Source organism: Xiphophorus couchianus, chromosome 12 (assembly GCF_001444195.1).
Source record: "Xiphophorus couchianus chromosome 12, X_couchianus-1.0, whole genome shotgun sequence".
NCBI classification, from domain to species: Eukaryota; Metazoa; Chordata; class Actinopteri; order Cyprinodontiformes; family Poeciliidae; genus Xiphophorus; species Xiphophorus couchianus.
In genome coordinates this window covers 582,420-605,416 of record NC_040239.1, presented here as the reverse complement: position 1 = coordinate 605,416, position 22,997 = coordinate 582,420, and the positions used below count along the sequence as shown (strand labels likewise).

At 38.5% G+C, this 22,997-nt stretch overlaps 1 protein-coding gene across 1 annotated transcript in view; it reads left to right on the top strand.

Annotated features, from left to right (window-relative positions):
- The window catches only part of LOC114155192 (3-hydroxy-3-methylglutaryl-coenzyme A reductase), a 39,427-nt gene extending 21,541 nt beyond the window's left edge, over positions 1–17,886 (top strand). The window contains exons 19-20 of the mRNA XM_028034975.1: positions 16,048–16,202; positions 17,052–17,886. Of these exons, the coding sequence (XP_027890776.1) occupies positions 16,048–16,202; positions 17,052–17,124 (228 nt within the window). The 3' untranslated portion in view covers positions 17,125–17,886. The remainder of the gene's footprint in view (positions 1–16,047; positions 16,203–17,051) is intronic.
- Positions 17,887–22,997: the final 5,111 nt, after the last annotated feature.

Here is a 22,997-nt window from a genome sequence, read left to right as displayed (position 1 = left end):
TCCTGATCCATTCTGTCTGATATCAAACAACCCACTGTGTGCCACTGAATATCGCCGACACATATTTTTTTTAATGCCCCTTTCAAACGTCACTGTAATTGTTTAGCCTGGAATGTGTGTCTTCCCACTTCCGTCTGTATTTTTTCTAAGGACGGTGTAGTATCGGGCGACATTTTAAAAAGACGCGGGTTGATAGCAGCTCACCACGGCTGCGTAGTGTCACTCTCTAAGCGACCGTGACAACTGCATCAGTCTGTGGGGGTTTGGGGAGTCCTGTTTAGGTCCCGCAATAACGATTTAGCTGACCTTAATATGTCCCGTGTTTTGTTTTGGTCGTTATTATTACAATTATTGTTGAGATGTGTCTGATAAGTGTGTCTATCAGGCATTTATAGCAATATGGAATAAATTGCGTCCTGTATTGGTTCAATACGGGGCGGAGACAAAAACAACCACCTGTCATTTTAGGCTAGCTTAAGCTAACCTGAATATTTATAACTGTCTTGTTGGTACACTGTGTTATTGCACAATAGCCAGCCCCACCCTAAACCTCACAACTCCCATGGACTGTCTACTGACCAACTCTACGTCTAACGGGTCCGGAAAATCTCTAAATCTTCGACTCTTACCCTGAGACAGGTCTAGGAGAGATAATCTGTCTAAGGTGGTGTGGAGAGAGACTCGTCTACCCTTTAACTACCTACAATCCAAGAGCTGTGACCCTTTTCAGTTAAGAAGCAATCATCTGAGTAGCTCTCGCAACTGCATAACTTCAATAACCACTCTTGTTAATTGTAGCTCTCTCTCTATCAACAATGTGCACTTGTTACAAACTAGATCATTTTTAGTGGCTCAACATAAGCCCCAAAGTCATTATTTTACCAACACTAAAGGAACTTCTGAAGCCACCACATTTCTAGAAACATGTTCATGGATTTTACACTAATTAGACGAACTAAAAACAATAGATGACTCAATTAATTTCACTGTCCACAAATCTTATTAGAATTTTAATGCATCTTTATTAAGCAAGCTTTGTAGCAGGGGTAAGCGACAGACGGGTTAATTATCAATGATTACAAATTAAGAATAGAAATTAAAATTATTAAAAAACACCTTCCTTATTTCCTAAATTCTTTCCCTAAACTCTGTCACTAATTTACTGAGCGAGACTTTGGGGTGCAGTTCAACTCATACCCAGATGGTCGATGATCTCGGCAACAGAAAACTTCAATGTCCTTGGTTAGAGTTTTTGTCTTTGTATGGCAAAAATCCTCTTCTTAATAGACGCAAAGCAGAACTTATTGTGGTCTTCTGAACACTCAGATCTTCATCACTCAGTGACCTTTGTCTTTCCTGCAACAAGTCTGTTGCAATAGCCTTGAGATCTTTGGGTTGAGCACAGAGCAGCTGTCAAATCAGGAACCAGGGTTGAGGGTCGATGTATCTTGTCCCCCTTGTAGCAGTGTGAAGTCTTCGCTCCTCCGTGGTTCCAGGGTGCGGCCCTCTGCTGATCTTCTGTCTGCATGTTTTTGTTGGCTTGAAGAAGAAGAATTACTTTATTCATCCCAGCAGGGAAATTATTTCGCAGTTACAGCAAGAATTTTTTATACACAGATTAACACACACACGATGGGAGCTGCATCTGCAGGCAGCCAGCTGAGCCGGCGCCATTTTTGAAGGAGGACATGCGGCAAAGGTCGTCGGGACCAGGAGTCGAACCCGCGATGTCCGCGGGTCTAAGGCCTCCAAATGTGAGGCGTGCTAACCCCCTGCGCCACCACAGCACAAGAGCATCTGATGACAGACTCTCTTTTATAAAACCAGCTTGGTCTATACTGACTTCAGCACCGGAGACTAAGTACACTTTGTTCCTCTTTTCATGGGTTTTTATACTCTCTCACCCCATAGTTGTGTATGGAGTGATGGCTTAAGTGACTTCTCGAACGTTCGATGGCTTCGTGGAAAGTACCAAACCTTCCGACAGCAGTTAACGCCTTGCTCACTTCTCCTTTTTTGTTGTTTTGTCCACTGACCATCTGGATTCACTTAATCTGGTTTTGAAGAAAACATTCTAGTTCCTCTTTGGAGTCCCCCTGCCTTCCCGCTCAGCTCAGACTCTTGACTGGCCCTGACCTCCACTATAATTATAACACAGTCTGAGAACAACGTCACCATGCTTCATACAATGTATGATTACTTCAGTTGCAATTCTGTGTATGCTGTGTGACTACCATAAATCATTAAACATAATCATCTTTCTGATTTAATTCAAACATAACTTATTATAATAATCATCTGAGTTTAATTCTATTCACCATTTATTCATCGTGTTATTCATTTCTTGATCTGCTTCTCATTACATCAACTCTGTATAATCATCAGTAAATCAAAATACAAAAATCCTTATTTTAGTAATCATTAATAAATCAAAATACAAGAATGCATATTTTATAATCAGTAAATCAAAATGCAAGATTACTTGTCTCTCAGGCCTTTATGATCTGTTTTCTGTGTTTACCTGGGAAGATCTCACCACTCTATACCAGTTTTCACGACAAGTGACATTACTTACCAATTGTCTATCTACCACTTCGAAAAGCTTTTCTTCGTCTCTCAAACATCTTTATCCCTCCACCTCTTCCATTTTCTGTTTTGTGCCCCAGAGTTTTTTTTTCTGTGCCCCATCTTTAGCTCTGCGTTCTCGAGTACATTCCTAAAATTCAAATGAAGAAAGAAAAACGCGCCTCAGCAAGTTCGCGAAGGGACGCGTGCCCAAGCGACCTGTATGGGAGCGGTGAACGGCTGGCAGGAAGGGAGGGGCGAAAAATCAGTGCTGTTCCTCTGTTATTGATCATTTCATACACAAACAGTTAAGTACATAAAATGCTGCCTAGAAAAAAAATCCCCACATCGTTTTTGCAACCTCTCGAGTACATCGCCCCTATGCGTTGCATACAGTGCATACCCACTTTTTGCGTCACTGTACGACACAGTCAAAGGCCTTTTCAGCATCCATTGAGACAGTGATGCCTGGTATTTGTCTGATTAAGGTGTTGAATAATATTGATAAGTCGTTCAGTATTATTTGATGACAGACGCTCTTTTATTAAACCAGCTTGGTCTATACTGACTATGTTGGAGACTACCTTTTCCAATCTAGTGGCCAAAATCTTGAATAAAATCTTCATGTCTACACCAAGCAGGCTGATTGGTCGATATAACGAACATTGTTCTGGGTCTTTATCTTTTTTTGGGACTACAATAATATTTGCCATATACATGGTATCAGGTAGTTTAGATTTTTAAAGAAATGTTTTAAAGACCGGTTGTATTAATCAACTAATTTTGCCTTTTAAGGTTTTAAAAAAATTCAACAGGATATTGTTAAAAAAAAGAGGATAATTTAATGCTAGCTTTGGACAAAACGTTTGGCTCCTTCTTCCTCTTTAATTTTTCCCGGGATCCTCGGCGAGTGATGTTCTCCGTGGGCGACGTGCAGCGACGGCGTGCTGCTAAAACGAAACAACAACAAAGCGTGTTGACGTCACAGATCACAGAGTTTAATCTCATACAAAGCAATCGACAACAAAGCTGCAGAGGAACAGAGATATGCATTTTTCTCATAAAAATAAAGAAACACAAGGGGAAGACAAACAAACATAAAACAAAGACAAAAAAAGGCAAAAATAGCTGCCGCTCTCTCTCTCTTTTTGCGCTAACCTGGAATTTTAAACTAAAGAGGTGTTTCCCTATTTAATATATGCAGTCAAGGCGTTCCGTTCTTTGACCTATTAGAAACTCCGTAGGGACTCAGAGAAACTTGGAAACTCCCCTCATTATGGCAAAGGTGTCTGGTTTTTGTCTAAGTAAAAGGGCGGACCACTTCGTGCTCATCTCCGTCTGATACGGGAAGATCCCTGGCGCCAAACGTCCTAAGATGAGATTTCACAGACACCTCTGAAGTCTCTTCCCCCCAAACTTCCTTAGTTCTCCCCATTTGAATGTAAATTTTATTGCTCTGTCTGTGGGGGAGGAAAAGGGCCCTGCTTGTCCGATGCCTGCTTATTCAGCTGAATTCCCAAATGCTCAACAGAAAACTGTATTAAGCACTAAAATTAATCATTTTTTCTTAACAATATCCATCAGCACCTGGGCTTTACCAAATTGGAGAGAAGAGATGGCCTTTTCAATTTCTAGAGTTGTTATAGGTCCTTCTAATAAGTTTGCCTGTTCTGGTGCCAACTGAGCATATCTAGGTTATCCAGCAGTTCATGTTCTAGAGAATCTTTTTTTTTTTTACTTCGGAACAGTACAATTTTTCATAAAAATGTTTGAAGCATTCATTTATGTTATCCATATGACAATGGCCGTTTTCGTCCTGAATTGAGGCTATAAAGTTTGTGCCAGGGGTTTTGTTTACTAATCTTGTCAAAAAATTTGTTTGGTTTGTTGCCGTGTTTGAAGAATTTTTGCTAAAATATATTATTTTGCTGTGCAAATAATATATCCTCTTCAGCTTTCTTTATTATGTCGGATAGTGAAGCCCGAGCTGTTTTTAGTTCCCCTACAATTTTAAATGGTTTAGATACAATATATTCCTCTTCAAGTTTTTAAATTTTATTTTCAGTTTTATTTTGTTCTGCTAATCGTTCTTTCCTCTTACGACTGGAATATGATATTATTATCCCCCGCATATATGCCTTATAAGCATCCCATACCAACCTGGGGTCAGTATTATTATTGTCATTGAGTTCTAAATAAGTCTATCTGCTCTTGTAGCAATTTTTGTAAATCTTTTGTCTTCATTTAGCAGCAGCAATCTACTTAACCTCCATGAAGCGGTGCGATCCAGTGGTCTGGGAGGTTGCATCGCTAGCCTAACGGGAGTATGGTCAGAGAGGGAAATAATTCCTATCCCTGACTCTTCCACAAAGTGGACCAAATGATTCGAAATAAATAAATAATTAATGCGTGTCATTGTTGAATGTGGCAATGAGTGAAAGGTGAAGCTTTTTGTTAAGGGGTTGAAATGCCTCCATATGTCTATTAAATCCAGTTCCTCTAGTATATTTCTTACTGCCCTAGAGATTTTAAACTGGGTGTTTTGGGGAGGGCATCTGTCCATGAGAAGGCATAAAGACCAGTTAATCACCACCGATAAGTATGTTTGGGCAATCCATCTCAGCAATTTGATTAAGAAGCACCTCAAAGAAGTCCTCATCATTCATGTTTGGGCCATATACACTACCAAGCAAAAACCTCTCTTCATATAGAGTACCCTTAATCAAGATGATTCTACCTTCTGTGTCTTTAAATGTGTCTAAAGCTGTGAAAGGGAGATTTTTATGTATTCAAATTATGACCCCCCTTTTATTTGTTGAATATGATGAGAAATTAACTTGTCCTACCTAGGCCTGTCACGATAAACAATGACTCAATTAATCGCATGATAAATGAAAGTTATCATCGACCTAATTTTAATTTATCAGCTTTATTGTTTCTTGTGGCCCTTTTCTCTTTCTATTGATGACACTGGATGAAAAAAGGTTCAACTCCGGTACTCTCCAATGACCCTTCCCGTCTTCATTTCCTTATTGCCCAGTTCACACTACACGATTTTAGAATTATATGTATATATGTATGTATACATACACCTCTGATATATACATGTGTATACATGCATATAGATAGATGGATCTATATATAGATGCACATTCTCATTTTTGTCACCCCCGCCCCCTCGAGATGGCCCTCTCCCCTCCTTGGCCCCACCAACTTTAAAAGTCTAGCTTTGCCACTGGTTGGTGATGTGCTGGATTCCCACCCAAACCTGCCTGCCGTTATAGTCTACAGGGCCGTGCAGAGACCTTTGGAGGGGCAGGGGCTCAAAGTTAAAAAAGGGCACATTGAACAAGATCTTAAAAACTGTACAACAACATAGCAGCAACCCATATTAATCAAGAATTTAATTGAATCCTACTATATCATTGCCATCATGTGGGGACAATGCAAAGCAAATGTAATATATTTTCCCCAGCAGGTATAAAGTTTCTGTTTCTGCTGCTGACAGTCCTGGAGGCCTGAGTTGATCTGAGACTGTAGCTGTTAAACAGACCAGAGGAGAGAAGGTTACTGGTTATGAAGTTATTAAATAAGTAAATTTACTGAAATTTTACTAATTAAACCCTAATAATATCTGTTTAACCTCTACAACAACTTGGCTGCAGACTGATTTATAGATCAAAATAGCTCAAAGGGGTTAACGCTATATAATTTTTTGATGTTAGCACCTCTGAGAAGTAGAATTGTAAGACTGGGATAAAAGGCAAAGAAAACTCAGTAGCTGCTGGTAGGGGCCTCCAGATATTCAGGGGCCATTCATTTTATTTAATGCATTTGGCTGAGAAAAAATTACATTTAGGATTTAATTAAGAAGTTTACTTTGTAAAAGTTTAAAGAATCATCTTGATAGTTTGATTGTTGTGTTACCATGGCCACAATATGGTGTAATCTTTGTGTTTGAATTGGGTTTGTTCACAAATACATCACAGCAAATAACCAATAATCAGTGATTGATTTTAAACTCGGCCAATAAACCTGGTCTCCCTCTCACAGATTCACCTTATCTATATTTAAACATGTTAGTGATGCTGAGGTTCTTAGTAGGACGGGTTCCGGGGGGAGGGCGGTTCTGTCTAAGGCCCCATATTACCTTGATCCGGCCCTGGAGGAACAGCTGCTGCAATGCACATCTCTGGAATCTACCTTTAATCCCCCGGTGGCCCCTGTCAGTCCCCCGATGCTTTAGGGTCATTTTGATTCATTTCATTGTGGCATGTTTGGCTTTATGCTGTGGTTCTAATTATTGCTACAATATTTTCTCTGATGTTTATTTTGTGAACACTAAATGCTCTGGGCTGAATCTTCCTTTAACACTTGAGGTTCTGCAATAACTTCTATTTACAGCTGCGAACCTCCAGCCCAGATCCCATCAGCAGCGGCTTTAAACCGCCTGGTAGAAACGTTAAGGAGAAGCAGAGCGAACAGTCAGCAGGTGGTACCAGGTGGTACTGGGCTTTGATCTGTGTCACGACTCGCGGTGACAGTCGGTACCGTGTGTTGGGTCTATTTTAGTTCGTAACCTGCAAGGAATCAACCAGAGACACAAATTACTTTTCTGCAGAAGAGGGGAGCAGAGCCAGACGCGGAGAACCGCCGTTAAACACTGTCTGTGATCAACTCCGCCGGCTCTTCGTCCCCAACTGCCTTTTATTATGATTACAAGGAGGGAGGTTGAGCTTTTTCACACAGTCACACAAAGAATTGATCAAAGACCTTTACCACAGGATGTTCTGGAACATTCTGTGGACATGCCCTTACAAGGTCACAAGGCTGACCGTTACTAATTAGTTTCACAGGAAGCTGATAACACAGGAATATGTTAATGTTTCTAGCTTCCAGGCAAACATCCTAAATACAGTTAATAGTGTATCACAAAAGAAAAGAAGTCAAGTAAACAACACACAAAATAATAATATGAAACTAGAAAATTTCTGAAGAAATTTAGCCGGGGCCTGCCAAGGCGTGCCCGTCGGTTTGGGCCCGGCGTTGTCATGCTACAAATTAGCATCGATGCTACAGAACGCTGCAACGTAATCAATGGCATGTGGAGAATCACAAGAACGTTAAGTAAGGTGGACGTGCACCATTCAGTATGATTTAAAATTTTCTCAAGGCTTTTATTTTGGAAGTTTTGTTAAACTTCATTTCAAAGGGCCAAACTAATCCCATGTGTAATAGTCATTGGGTTAAATCAGTTATATAATGCTGAAAACGCAAGTAGTTGATGTAAAAATATTAAAGGCTTTTATTTTGGAATTTTTGTTAAACTTCATTTCAAAGGGCCAACCTAATCCCATGAATAACAGTCATTGGATAAAATCAGTTATATAGTGCTCAAAACAGCAATAATGTCATGTAAAAATTCTCAAGGCTTTTATTTTGAAATTTTCAGTATGCTTCATTTCAAAGTTCCGAACTAATCCCATGTGTAACAGTGCTTTGGATGAAAAAGTCAAATAAAGCCAAAAAGAGCAATTACATGATGTAAAAATATTCAAAGCTTTTATTTTGAAATTTTTGTTAAACTTCATTTCAAAGGGCCAAACTAATCCCATGTATAACAGTCATTGGGTTAAATCAGTTATATATTGCTCAACAGAGCAATTATCTGATTTAAAAATATTCAAGGCTTTTATTTTGAAATTATTATTATGCTTCATTTTAAAGTTCCAAACTAATCCCATGTGTAACAGTTACTGAGTTAAATCAGTTATATACAGCCCATAGCAGCAAGTAGTTCTAAAGGCCAGTTCAGTCAACCTGTGTTTCAACTGAGGGTTCCACTATAGTTAGAACTACAGTGATGCGTATTTGTAGTCCTAATCAGCAGCCAATAGCCTCTTGAGTTCCGTTGCTATGTTAAATAAGTTTCACACCAAGGTGTGAACTGTTAGTGAGAGAGCCTGAGAGCCTCAGAAAATCCTGTCGCATGACTTTGCTCTGAAGCACCGTGACAGAAAACCGTACGATCTAGATAAATTTCGAAAACATTTTACCGGAGCAGACATGCGTATCAATGTGAGGACCGATTTTGATACCAATCGTGCGATATTTGTGGGCGTGATGGCGATTTCAAAATTATTTTGGGGTCAAAAAATCTCTTCATTTCTCACTGTAGCAGAGGGGCACTCAGACAGAGAGACTCTAATTTTAGGAAAAATGAGAAACTTTGGGTCGCTTAGAGGCAAATTGTGGACAAACCGTAACTGGTATTGACGAGCCGTCTTCACTTTCAAAGAGATCACAGACGTATCTACAAAATGAAATTTGAATGGCATTTCTACGTGAATTCGTGACGACACAGAAAATCCTCAGAAATAGGGTATTTCTAGGATTTTTCCCAGTGACTTATAATGGGTTTTTTTTCATAGTTTTTTGCGAATTATGTCGCCATGTTAACCCCGAATCCCACCAAAAGTAATAGCTCCAATGGCGTGAATTTTCTGCACGTTTTGATACCTCATTTGTAGGTGTGCACGCAGCGGTATGAGCCGCATTAACGGTTACGGATGAAAAATAAAGAATTATAATAATATTAAAGAAACCTTTCTTGGGAGAATAGCAGTAGGTTCCTGCCATTGCTTTGCATGGCAGGCCCCAAACATAACCTTTAAAATAAACTCACAAGTAAATGAACTTAGATCATTTTTCTAACACCATGTCTAATATCAGGATGTCTTGATATTATTAAAAAAGAGGATAATTTAATGCTAACTTTGGACAAAACGTTTGGCTCTTTCCTCTTTAATTTTCCCGGGATCCTCGACGAGTGGCGGCGTGCTGCTAAAACGAAACAACAACAAAGCGTGTTGACGTCACAGATCACAGAGTTTAATCCCATACAAAGCAACGCATGAATCAATTAACAAAGCTGCAGAGGTACAGAGATATGCATTTTTCTCATAAAAATAAAGACAGACAAGGGGAAGACAAACAAACACAAAACAAAAGACAAACAAAAAAAGGCAAAAAATAGTGGCCGCTCTCTCTGAATTTTAGTGCTGACCCAAAAGTTTATACTGAGTGGTGTTTCTTCAATTTAATATATGCAGTCAAGGCGTTCCGTTCTTTGACCAATTAGAAACTCCGTAGGGACTCAGAGAAACTTAAGAACCTCCCTGATTTACGGCAAAGATTGAAGGCCGTCTGGTTTTCGTCTCAGTAAAAGGGCGGACCACTTAGTGCTACTCCCTGTCTAGTACGGGGGATCCCTGGTGCCGAAAATCCTGAGATGAGATTTCGCAGGTACCTCTGAAGACTTACTTTTATTGCTCTGTCTTGCTTGTCTGAATGCCTGCTATTCAGCTCCATCTCGCATCTCAGACAAAACCTGTTCCAAATAAGAGTATTGAATATACCTTTTTACACATGCCGTAGATTAACTGTATTAAGCACTAAAAATAATCATTTTTCCTTAACAGTCCTCCTTTTGAGGTCTTCATCAAAAGACCTCAATAAAAATTGATTATGCCTTCTAATACAGAAGCAAAACTATGTATTAAACTAATAAAAAAGAAAAAACCAAAAAATAAAAAGACAAAAGAGTGACGTACCCTAATTATATACAGTCCCCCTTTTTAAACAAAACCCAAGGGTTAGAAAGACTTATCCTTACAAAAATAAAATCATAAAACAAAACTATCACAATACAACCAAAAACACAGGACAAACAAAAACCCAAAGTGTAAAATGAAAAAATAAAACAGGGACATGCATAGAAAAATTAGTAAGAAATGGTCTGCAACTTAAAAGACAACATTCACCACAAAATTACAATCTGTCAAAAATGAGAAACACACAAAATTACAATCTGCTGCTCATCTTTTCTGGTTTTTTTTTAATGTCCGTCGACAGTCTCTCAAAAAACAAAATATGAAGTCTTCGTCAGGAAATGTTCAAAAAATGCGCGCAAAAAACGAAACGAAAGTCCTTTTCAGAGTTCGCAAAGAACGAAAACACGCAATAAAAAGTTAATGTCGATCCTCTTGTAGCTTGATCTTCTTCGGTCGGAAACCTCAGGTTTCCACCTTAGCGGCCGTTGCTCACTGAAAATTGGATTATTATGCCAATATAACAGTGAGTTTTAAGGAGAAGGTGAAATCTCCTCATGAGGAAACTAGATCTTGTGCCATCACCTATCACAGGTTGTTAAAACAGACATTGCATCATCGACGTGAGTTTCATTAGCATCAGAAACATAAGTACAACATTCTCTAGTGTCTTCATCATCAGTGTCAGCATAATCAAACAATGGCTTAACTTAAAGAAAGTAAATTTGGCTTTGTTATTTTCCATCAGGGGAATTACTTTAATTTTCTATCAAAGAACGCAGACTTTGAATGAGACCACATCCACAGGGCACCAGGAAAACCGCTGCAAAGCTGTAATGACAAAACAGAGTTCAGATTTTCCAAAGGCATCCTTCATTTGTGTAGTCATCACAAATATCTTCAATTCACTGTATGTCCAAGTGAATTCTCCAACGCTCGTGGCTCTGTGGCTGCTATCGTCGAAATAAATGTGAAACCGCTTCTCCAAGCAGTCACACTCCTCCTCGAATGACAACAGCTTGCGTTGCAGAGTCCAGAGTCCTGCCTGGAGCTCGGAACTCCAGGCCAGTCTGTGTGTAGGAAGCCATGAGCACTCATCATGCAAAGCGCATCTCCTAGTTGTCCAGTTCTGCTCATTAAACGGTGGATGTGATCCATTCAATCTACGCTTCAATTATTTTATACCATACCTCCAACCGATGGAAAACACCAAAACCTTGTAATCATTTGCTTCAAAAGACATGTTTCCAAAGTAATGTTTTGCCAGAATGTTAAACAAATGCAGATCTTTTCTTAAACCAATCTTGTAAAAATAGGATTAAACAAACAATAACAAAAGCTTAAAATGTGCTGCAGTTTTACAGTTTACATTTATCATCAAAACAATGAATATCAGTGTGAATTAAACAGTCCAGTCTAAATTACTTTTATAGAACAAACTAGATCTTACTGGTTGTTTTTGTCTAAAACATTCTACATGCGTTCCTTAAACAAAATTCAAAAGAGTTAAACCTGGAGAAATTATAATGCCAATGTATAACTTAACAAATCCAGACATTTTCAAAATATACCAATTTTTTTAGGTCTTTTATTTGTCGTAAAATTTAAAGTTTTATTCAAAATCATTTTAAATGGATGTAAATCAAAACAAAAATCAAGTTTAGAAAAATCATTATAATCCCAAGTTAATTAGCCAAAATATGCTTCATTATCACTACAAATTTATCTATTGGTTTCAAAATACTTTAGCCCATTGTCAGAACATCTTTTAATGGAGAACAACTCAAATCCATTTAAAATAAGCACATATTTCACCAGATCAGACATGTTCTTCAAAAATTTGCTTAAGTAATATAAGTTTCGGTAATCTAATTAAGTAATATAAAAGATAAACCCATAACATATTCTTCCCCCTGATGATACATTACTTGCTAATGTATCGCAATTTCTACTATGTTAAATAACGATGTTGATGAAACAGGTTTATTATGGTACCTGAGAAATTCTACCCAATTCAATGCTGCCTTTTTCCCAAAAGGTAAACCTCTCAAAACAACAGAACAATTTGTTTCAGCATGATAAAACCTTGAAGATGACTCTATTTTCCCAAAACACTTCCCATGACAGTTTAAAAATTCAGTATTTCACTTTACTCTTATGATTGACAAATAATTAACTTTACAAACTCTTCAAGAATTTTCACTAGAGTTTGACAAAGCATGTTTCCCAATTAAGACTCAGTGTTCTGATGCTAAAACTTACATTCAACATATTCCCCATTATTTCGTTGCTCACTATGTATGTGCATGCTTAAACTATCTACAATAAAAAGAAAATGTTTCACTGAAGTGTAGGAAACCAAACCACATCAAAATCCTGCCTGATGTAATGATAAACACTCTCTACAACTTCCTATAATCTACAGTGGTATGCAAAGAGGCTTCACATGTTAATTAGTTGAATCTAGTGGGGTAGAAGTTACAGCCCAGCTCTGTGGCCCTCCTGCTGAGCTGCTGCAAGGGGGGCTGCAAGTCCCCTTACAGTTAGAGCCTGTTTCTCTAAAGATCTTTGTTTTTTCTTTATCCTCAACTCATTAAAAAAGTCCTATTTTACTCATTGTATTTTATTCTATTTTCCTCCTACCTTTTCAGCCTAGAAGGAATAATTAACATTTTTATCTAATATTTTAGTTCACAATTCCATATACTTTTTATTTTATTTATTTCTCTACCTAATCATTTATGTATTTATCTATTAATTTGCCAATACATCATTTCTACAATCCTCTGTGACCTAATTTTCTTGGCTTATTCTTTCTTTCTTTATTTATTTAGTTATTTAACCTTAGAACCCATAATTTATTTTCAATTTGTTCAGATGATTTCTTTTATCAAGATTCTATCTTTCAATAACCTTCCAATCTTTACACGGCAGGTCACGCTAACTGCTGTTATTGCTTAATTTTAATAATGTAGTCCAGTGTAACACATAGAGTGTTCTATAAACTGGAAATTTTGCACCACGAAACGGCACTAAAAAATTCAGTATCTATATGACATAAAATACCAAGTAGTATTTTATCTCCAATCACACACTCTGTCACACCAACATAAATTACACACAAACAAAGACACAAAACATAAAACATCTGGCCAAGTTTTATAGTCAGTCAAAGTTTCAGTCACCAATTTTCAGTCTGTCCTCATTATTTTATCAAAGTTTTACTGTAATTTTTATCAAATTTTACTGAAATTTATATCAAATTTATATCAAATTTACTGAAGCTTCAGAAATTGTCCAATGTTTTATTAACATATTTTCATGTGTCAATTTAATTAATTTTAAACTCTAATCTTCAGGAACCTGTTTTAAATATCGTGCACGTTTAAAAGAGACATGTCAAACCTATGTTAAAATTTAACAGCAACCAATAATTTCCCGTTATCTGGTCCCAGTTTAATTTACTTAACTCTTATCCAGGATGATGATAAGTCAGCGTTCGGAGGTCGTCGTGGCGTCAGGTCTGGCAACGCACCCTCTTGTGCAGCAACCGGTGTATAATGAGGACACTGCCGAACCCAGTGGCCCTCCTCGCCACAATAAAAACACCTGTCTCTGCGTCTCCCGCCTCGTGCACCTCTTCCTCGCACACCCGACCATGCGGGGGCTCCTCTTCTTCCCCCACGCCAGCCTTGAACACCAGGCTGCCAGCGCAGAGCAACATAGATGTGCGGACCAGGTTGTGCCACTGCAGCAGGGACCTGAGACGGAACCGGAATTAATTGAGCAGCAGCTTTTAGCATAGCTTGAGCCTCCCTCTGTTTCTGTTTTGCAAGACGAAGCTTCTGTCTAGCTGCACCTAATTGAAGCTGTAGTTGTGTCTTAAAATTTACTTGCTCCTTCTCCGCCTGAGGGGGAGAGGCTAAAGCGGGTGTGGGGCAGCTTAATCGGTGTGTAATTTGAGCCATACCTGGGGATACCGCAGAAGGAGGCAGGGAAACACAAGGTTTTCCACGCTGGGCCTGATCTGCCGTAGGAAAACTACCAGCACTAATAAGTTCCTCCTGTTTGCGGACCGCATTGTCCAACATATTTTCCAATTCATCTGCCTTCACATTAAGTGAATCCAGACCAAGCTGTTGATCATATATGTTAATATGCATCATATTAAAGTGTACCACACACCAATCGTAAAGCCTACCTCAGGCTATTTTTACTTGGTTCCTTAACAGTCTACCTCAGACTATTTCTCAAAATCTACCCCAGATTATTTCTCAAAGCCTACCGCAGGCTAATGTTAAATACGCAATTCCTAAATTCCTTTTTTAAGAAGCACAGTAATGAATCTTCAGGGCAAAAGAACATAAACTAAGAAAACCCAGCATTTACGGCAGAGTTAGCGCAAACTCCTCTGTCTGAATCCGCCACGATTCCCTGTACTTGTGTATTTTTCCATAAAGTGTACCACACACCATTCTCAATTGCTTTGCTTGTCTGAATGCCTGCTATTCAGCTCCATCTCGCATCTCAGACAAAGCCTGTTCCAAATAAGAGTATTGAATATACCTTTTTACACATGTCGTAGATTAACTGTATTAAGCACTAAAAATAATCATTTTTCCTTAACAATATAAAGACAGACATTCTTTCTACCTGTCGGTGGACCGACTCAGACTGCCTGTAGTGAACCGGGCATTTAGCAGAATGATGAAGTTAAAGTCAGAGGTTTTTTCTGCAGTCGAAGCATTTCTGTGTTTAGGGGAGAGGCGGGTTTTTTCCTGCTACTGCAAGGACAAAATATAAATAGAAACAGTTTTTCTAACGTCAACATCAGACCTGTTTTTATTCACAAACCAGTGTATGAAAAAATATTCTTGCCCATAATTTGATAGTTAGAGGTACAGATCCGCCTCCTCCTCACCATGGACCCGGAGTCTGAACAACATGGAGGCTCTGAGAGTCATTATTAGACTGAGGGCAGCCAGACTAGTTTATTTTTACTAAATTATTATATATAGCTAAATATTATTGCTGAGGGGCACAAACAGGCCTTCTGACATACAAATAAAAAATTGAAAAGGAAAACTCAAAAAGGGCACTAGGGGCATCAAGGATAAAAGGGGCAGGGGGTCAAGCCCCCCCCCTTACGTGCATGATTGTCTAGGTGCTCCTCAGTCCTCCTCTTGTAATCTCTTTTAGACTTCCTGATTCCTCTCTTTAAGTTGCTCCATGCAAGCTGCATTGAATTGAGTTTATGTAAAGTTTAGGATTAAGTATATACTGGTAATGGTTTGGTTTAGTCGAGGTTAGGCAATAGAAATGAATGGAAGTCGATAGAAAGTTTCTGCAAAGATAAAGAAAAATAACGTTGTTAGTTTTATTTTATGTCCTAACCTGCAAAGAATCAACCAGAGACACACATTACTTTTCTGCAGAAGAGGAGAGCTGAAAACAGACGCGGAGAACCGCCGTTAAACACTGTCTGGGATCAACTCTGCCAGCTCTTTCTCTGCATTGCTCTTTATTATGTATAGAAAAAGGAGGTTGGGCTTTTTCACATAGTCACACAAAGAATGTGACCAATGACCTGTACTACAGGATGTTCTGGAACCTTCTGTGGACATGCCCTTACAAGGGCATGAGGCTGACCGCAACCAATCAGCCCCACAGAAAGCTGACAACACAGGAATGTGCAAACGCCTCTAGCCTCCAGGCAAACATCCTAATAATGGTTAATAGTGTATCACAGAGGAAAAGGAGTCAAGTAAACAACACACAAAATAATAATATGAAAACATAACCTTTCAAATAAACTCACAAGTAAATGAACTTAGATAATTTTTATAACAAACGTGTGTGTGTATTTGGTCAGATGCTGGGAGTCCAGGGTGCCAGTCAGCAGTACCCAGGGGAGAATGCCTGCCAGCTGGCCAGAATTGTATGTGCCACTGTGCTGGCTGGAGAGCTCTCACTGTTGAGTGCTCTGGCTGCTGGGCACCTTGTCAAGAGTCACATGACTCATAACAGGTAAGAGCAAAACATGCTAGCTAAAAGATTTAAATTCCCCACTTGTTCAAATCCTCCTTCAGTTGTTTATTGATTTCCCATTCCCATGTCCCGGTCCGTTCTCTTGTGTTCCTGTCATTGTATGTGCTAGCACAAGCATTAGCAACATACCACTGTAGCTTCCCCATCCTGAAAAAGCTAATTTAATTAGTAGTTCAGTTTCGGTTTATTATGACATGTATGCATGGTTAAAAAAAAAAAGATTCCAGCTGTAATGTAAGAATGTAAGATTCTCAATAATTTTCAGCTTTACCTTCATAAGGAACTTTTTTTTCACTGGTACACAATCACCTCATTATCAAAACTAATAAGTAAAATGAATGGAACAGCTTGCATTTCAAAGGGGGTATTGCATAAAATCATTTTTTTTGCATTTACATCAGGTTATAGTGATATTGCCTCATCAAAAACACACTTGGAGTGTTGCTTTGATTCTTTAAACAAAATGGATCAGTATAGACAATATATTGGTTGATACTACAGCAGAATTTTTGGACTTGAGAAATCTTTTTTTTAAAACTATCAATACAAGTATACTAAGAGAAAATACTTACATTTGGAACTATATTTACAATCACATCTCTGATTCTTCTTCATTAATGCACCCATGAAAACCCATTTTAAGGGCTACAAAGCCCCTGTATACATAGCTACAAGATACCTGTGGGAATAACTTTGCTTTAGTCTGCAGGGTTGTTCAGAAAGGGGGTGTTGGAGTTAGGCTCTTATAGTTGCATGCTTTTGAACAGAACAACTTAAAAGTTGTCAGGACAGAATACTGAGAGTATAATTATAATGTTTTGTTTGCAGATCTAAGGTGGACTTACATGGGACTCAGGGAACATGCAGCAGGAGAGGCTCAATGCAGACTGACAGAAGTTAGGTCGTGTTCAAGAAACTGGATGGAAGCCATAAAGATTAAGCCAGTTTGAACGGATTAATCATTTATCAATGAAGAAAAGACCTCACCTGTCTTCCACAGCTCTTTATACAAGGTCATATTTTGATCAACTATTGTTCAGTACATAAAAAAAATCTTAAGCAACTCAGTTTTTCTTACTGTATCTACTTGTATTTGGTGATTTTGTCATCAAGCATTTTGCCAAACTAATCACAAACTGAGATGTACAAAGGTAAGACTTAAGCTCAATAAATGTTTCTTGCTGGGTAGTCATACTCACCAGCAAAGTTGCTTTTTACACATTGTTGTTTCCTTTTTTCATCAGTCTTTGCTACTAAAATGCTCTGTGTCAGAACTGGGGGAACCCACTAAGAAATACAGCAGTCCAGATGATCCAATACTGGCTGAGGATATACATTTATTTATGCATGTTATTCAATTTAGCATGTATCCAAGGACAAAGAGGTGGAATAATTCTAGCAGTCCTAAATGACAAAAATGGCTCAAAACTGCATTTTTCAAAGCACAAGAGAAGGGTGAAAGTGAAACAAACTAAATCTCATTTGTAATGCATTTTTCACCTCTGCTTTACAAATGTAGAACTGGTCTGCAAGAGGAAATGTGGGGTACTTAACTAGAAACCAGTTTTACTCAAAGTTTCTGCCTGGTAGTTTGAGTTGATGAGTCATTATCCAACACTTTCCGTTGTTTTAAAGAAATGCAATAAAGATTAACAATGGTTAATCGAATGCGTCAAATATTTTGGGTGATTATCTTAAAAAGAATTATTATAATTTGTCTTTTCCTCTGTACTTTCTGTGCTTCTCAGCCATTGTGAAGGGTAATATTTTTGAAGACTGTGGTGTGTATTTTTTTTTTTTTAAAATGCTTTTGATTGTGGTCATTATTCACCCACAGTCTGTGGATTTGGGAAATGCAAAAAAAATAAAAAATCCGTTGTGTTTTCTAGGTGGATTTATTAAAGGCTTTAGGAGCTATTGGGAGAGGTCCACTTAGAGCTTCGGAGCCATAGGTTGAAGACCGCTCTCTTAGAAGAAAGGAAGCATGGAAATGGAAGAAACGTTTATGGGTTAGGATTTTTAAAATTCTTTTTCTATGGGGGTTTTTTTCAAGATGGCAGAGAGAATAGGAGCATAGTCAGCTAGTTCCCCAGAGTCGGGTAAAAAATGCCCACAACGAAATAGGAACTTGATAGACAAAACTAAGGCATGAGTGGGATAAGCAAGAGAAGAAGCCAGAAAAACTATAAAAAGCAGGACAGAACCAAAGAGATGCCTGTAATGGAAGAAATCTCCGAACACGAAGCTAGCGAGCACAAAAAACCCCAGCAGAGAAAATGGATGAACACGATAGCAAGGAGATGCTACAAAATGGGCGTAATAGTGCGCATGCACATGTATGCAGCCTGTTGCGGTTACTCCTCATCGTTTTACTTTTTAAATGCTTTAAATATTTTTTCGATTTTTTTATTTTACCACTTTAATTATTTTACTTTGCCAGAAGAGTATCTCCAACAATGTTGACTAAGAAAGTCATAATCTTTTTCTTCGTTATTGAGATACTTTTTATACTCTGCCGAGCGCAGCAACTTGGCTGCATTGTTTACACCAGGGATTAGCCGATTGCGCTGAAACCAGCCGGCATGAAGTCCAGATCCACTGAAATCCCCGAGGAGATCTGGAGAAGGACACATCGGGGTTGCAGAAGAGGAAACAGAGGAGAATAACAAAAAGGAAGAAACAAGCTTATGGAGAAGAGAAGTTATAAGCCGTTTCTCCCCTCTGTTACCATGGGCAACGTTAGATCGATGACTAACAAGATGGATTTTTGCTATTAGAGCAGAATAATCCAATCCAGGTTTGAAGTGTCTAGGTGTTGCAGTTTTGGAATGAGAGCAGATCTCATGTGACCGAGACCAAAAACAAAGGTAAAAATAGCCTTTTATTGCAGTTTCACAAATCAGAAAAAAAGTTTCACAAATCCCAAACCTGGTTATAAATATTCTGCTATTAGAGCAGAATATTCCAGTGCTGATTTGAAGTGTCTAGGTGTTGTAGTTTTTAAACTAGAGTCGATTAAAGATGCGGAAGGTAGTGAAAAATTAAGTGGAATTGCCCTTAAGCCATTTCCCAAATCGGAAGCTAGAATCGGAAACCAACTTCAACTTCGTGCAACTTTTTAAGGAGGAACTCGAACTCCAGATTCAACGAGCCCAGCGAGCCCTCACCCTGTAACGTAAAATGTGGTTTAAATAATATTTTTTGTGTTCAAGCCTTAGGACCCAAAATGACTAGTAAGTAGCAAAATAAATGTGTTTTTCTCAACCTAGTGAGACCCACAGAAATCAAACTAAGATTCAAATGTTTAGATATGAGTTTGGTTCAGTGTCAAAGATTTAATCTCTTAAAGCTCTAAATAAAACAAGTTTTAATGAGTGACTCCACTTAATAAAAGTCCTCATAAATATTGATTTATTGCAGTGGTTCTCAATACAAGTTATGTGTTATTTAAATTATAACTTAAGTTGCTTTAAACTTTAATATTTTGTTTGTTTGTTTTTCCATGTCCTGGATGGCAGAGAACCTATAAATATGTAGAAATTGAATATCTGGGAGTATCATAACTTAAACTTAAGGCTCAGCACCAGAGTTTTATAGAAAAGTATTCAGATTTTATTTTGTGGTTTGTTATCATCTTACATTGAAGATGATAACAAATAAAGGCATACTTTATTTTTTTTTACCGTCAGCTGCTCTGCAATAGCTCCTCTGCTCTCGGCTCCCATACAGAGCTGTCAGCACTAGCTGATAATGCTCATCCGCTCCCTCCAGTTTCAAACCCAGAAGGGGGGGGGGCTTGAGCCCCTGCCCTTTTTTATCCTTGATGCCCCTAGTGCCCGTTTTGAGTTTGTTTTTTTTTTCAAAAAATTTTGATTTTGATTTTTATCTGTATGTCAGAAGGCCTGTTTGTGCCCCTCAGCAATAATATTTAGCTATATATAATAATTTAGTAAAAATAAACTAGTCTGGCTGCCCTCAGTCTTAATAATGACTCTCAGAGCCTCCATGTTGTTCAGACTCCGGGTCCATGGTGAGGAGGAGGCGGATCTGTACCTCTAACTATCAAATTATGGGCAAGAATATTTTTTCATACACTGGTTTGTGAATAAAAACAGGTCTGATGTTGACGTTAGAAAAACTGTTTCTATTTATATTTTGTCCTTGCAGTAGCAGGAAAAAACCCGCCTCTCCCCTAAACACAGAAATGCTTCGACTGCAGAAAAAACCTCTGACTTTAACTTCATCATTCTGCTAAATGCCCGGTTCACTACAGGCAGTCTGAGTCGGTCCACCGACAGGTAGAAAGAATGTCTGTCTTTATATCAAGACATCCTGATATAAGACATGGTGTTAGAAAAATGATCTAAGTTCATTTACTTGTGAGTTTATTTTAAAGGTTATGTTTTCATATTATTATTTTGTGTGTTGTTTACTTGACTTCTTTTCTTTTGTGATACACTATTAACTGTATTTAGGATGTTTGCCTGGAAGCTAGAAACATTAACATATTCCTGTGTTATCAGCTTCCTGTGAAACTAATTAGTAACGGTCAGCCTTGTGACCTTGTAAGGGCATGTCCACAGAATGTTCCAGAACATCCTGTGGTAAAGGTCTTTGATCAATTCTTTGTGTGACTGTGTGAAAAAGCTCAACCTCCCTCCTTGTAATCATAATAAAAGGCAGTTGGGGACGAAGAGCCGGCGGAGTTGATCACAGACAGTGTTTAACGGCGGTTCTCCGCGTCTGGCTCTGCTCCCCTCTTCTGCAGAAAAGTAATTTGTGTCTCTGGTTGATTCCTTGCAGGTTACGAACTAAAATAGACCCAACACACGGTACCGACTGTCACCGCGAGTCGTGACACAGATCAAAACCCAGTACCACCTGGTACCACCTGCTGACTGTTCGCTCTGCTTCTCCTTAACGTTTCTACCAGGCGGTTTAAAGCCGCTGCTGATGGGATCTGGGCTGGAGGTTCGCAGCTGTAAATAGAAGTTATTGCAGAACCTCAAGTGTTAAAGGAAGATTCAGCCCAGAGCATTTAGTGTTCACAAAATAAACATCAGAGAAAATATTGTAGCAATAATTAGAACCACAGCATAAAGCCAAACATGCCACAATGAAATGAATCAAAATGACCCTAAAGCATCGGGGGACTGACAGGGGCCACCGGGGGATTAAAGGTAGATTCCAGAGATGTGCATTGCAGCAGCTGTTCCTCCAGGGCCGGATCAAGGTAATATGGGGCCTTAGACAGAACCGCCCTCCCCCCGGAACCCGTCCTACTAAGAACCTCAGCATCACTAACATGTTTAAATATAGATAAGGTGAATCTGTGAGAGGGAGACCAGGTTTATTGGCCGAGTTTAAAATCAATCACTGATTATTGGTTATGTGCTGTGATGTATTTGTGAACAAACCCAATTCAAACACAACGATTAGATTACCATGGCTACACCATATTGTGGCCATGGTAACACAACAATCAAACTATCAAGATGATTCTTTAAACTTTTACAAAGTAAACTTCCTAATTAAATCCTAAATGTACTATTTATTTTTCTCAGCTCAATGCATTAAATAAATAAAATGTAATAACATCTCTATAAATGATGCTACAGGTTTAGATCTATGGTCTGCGTTACAATTAAACCATTTCTAGGGGCCCCTGAGTGTCTGACAGCCCCTGAATGTCTGGAGGCTCCTGAATGGCCCCTACCAGCAGCTACTGAGTTTTCTTTGCCTTGATATCTCAGTCTTATAATTCTAGGTCTCAGAGGTGCTAATATCAAACTATTATATAGAGTTAACCCCTTTGAGTTTTTTGATCTATATATCAGTCTGCAGCCAGGTTGTTCTAGACCAGTGGTTCTCAAACTTTTTTCAGTGATGTACCCCCTTAAAAATATATTTTTAGTCAAGTACCCCCTGACACGGGCAAAACATTTTTGGAATAAAAAAGAGGTACAGTGCTGTAAAATCACTGTCTGATTTATTAAAGCCAAACAACTTATATCAGTGAACCTGACAAATACATCCAAATTGCAAACATTGCATGGTTAAACAAAAAAGAAAAACAGAAGACGGTGACCACCAGGAAGGTATAAAACCAGTCAAAACTGAAATATGCAAAACGCTGCTAATTTATATTGGTCTCTGTAATGGTACAAAATTAAATATATACATAAATAATAATTCAGTGCATGAACACACATTTATATTTTATCGAACTTTTTACAAACTAATTTTTCCCAAGACTTATGAGGAGCCTACTGATTTTTTAAATATATTTTGAAAAGCTTCACGTACCCCCTGCAGTACCTCCACGTACCTCCAGGGGTACACGTACCCCCATTTGAGAACCACTGTTCTAGAGGTTAAATAGATATTATTAGGGCTTAATTAGTAAAATGGAAGCAATTTTGCTTATTTCATAACTTCATAACCTTTGACCTTCTCTCCTCTGATTTGTTTAACAGCTACAGTCTCAGATCAGCTCAGCCCTCCAGGACTGTCAGCAGCAGAAACAGAAACTTTATACCTGTCATGATCTGTGTTTTTCCTTGTTTATTTAGAGTTTTCTGTGTCGTTAAGTCTCTTCGTTGTCCTGTCCTCCCCTTGATTGTTCCCAGGTGTGTCTCGTCTCTGTGATTACCCTCCCGTGTATTTAACTCCACCTGTGTTCCTTGTTCCTCGTCGGGTCCTCGTCAATGTTAGCTTCTGTGTCGTCAGTGTTTCCATGTGCCTGCTGCTCGTTGTTTGGATTAAGTTTTCTCA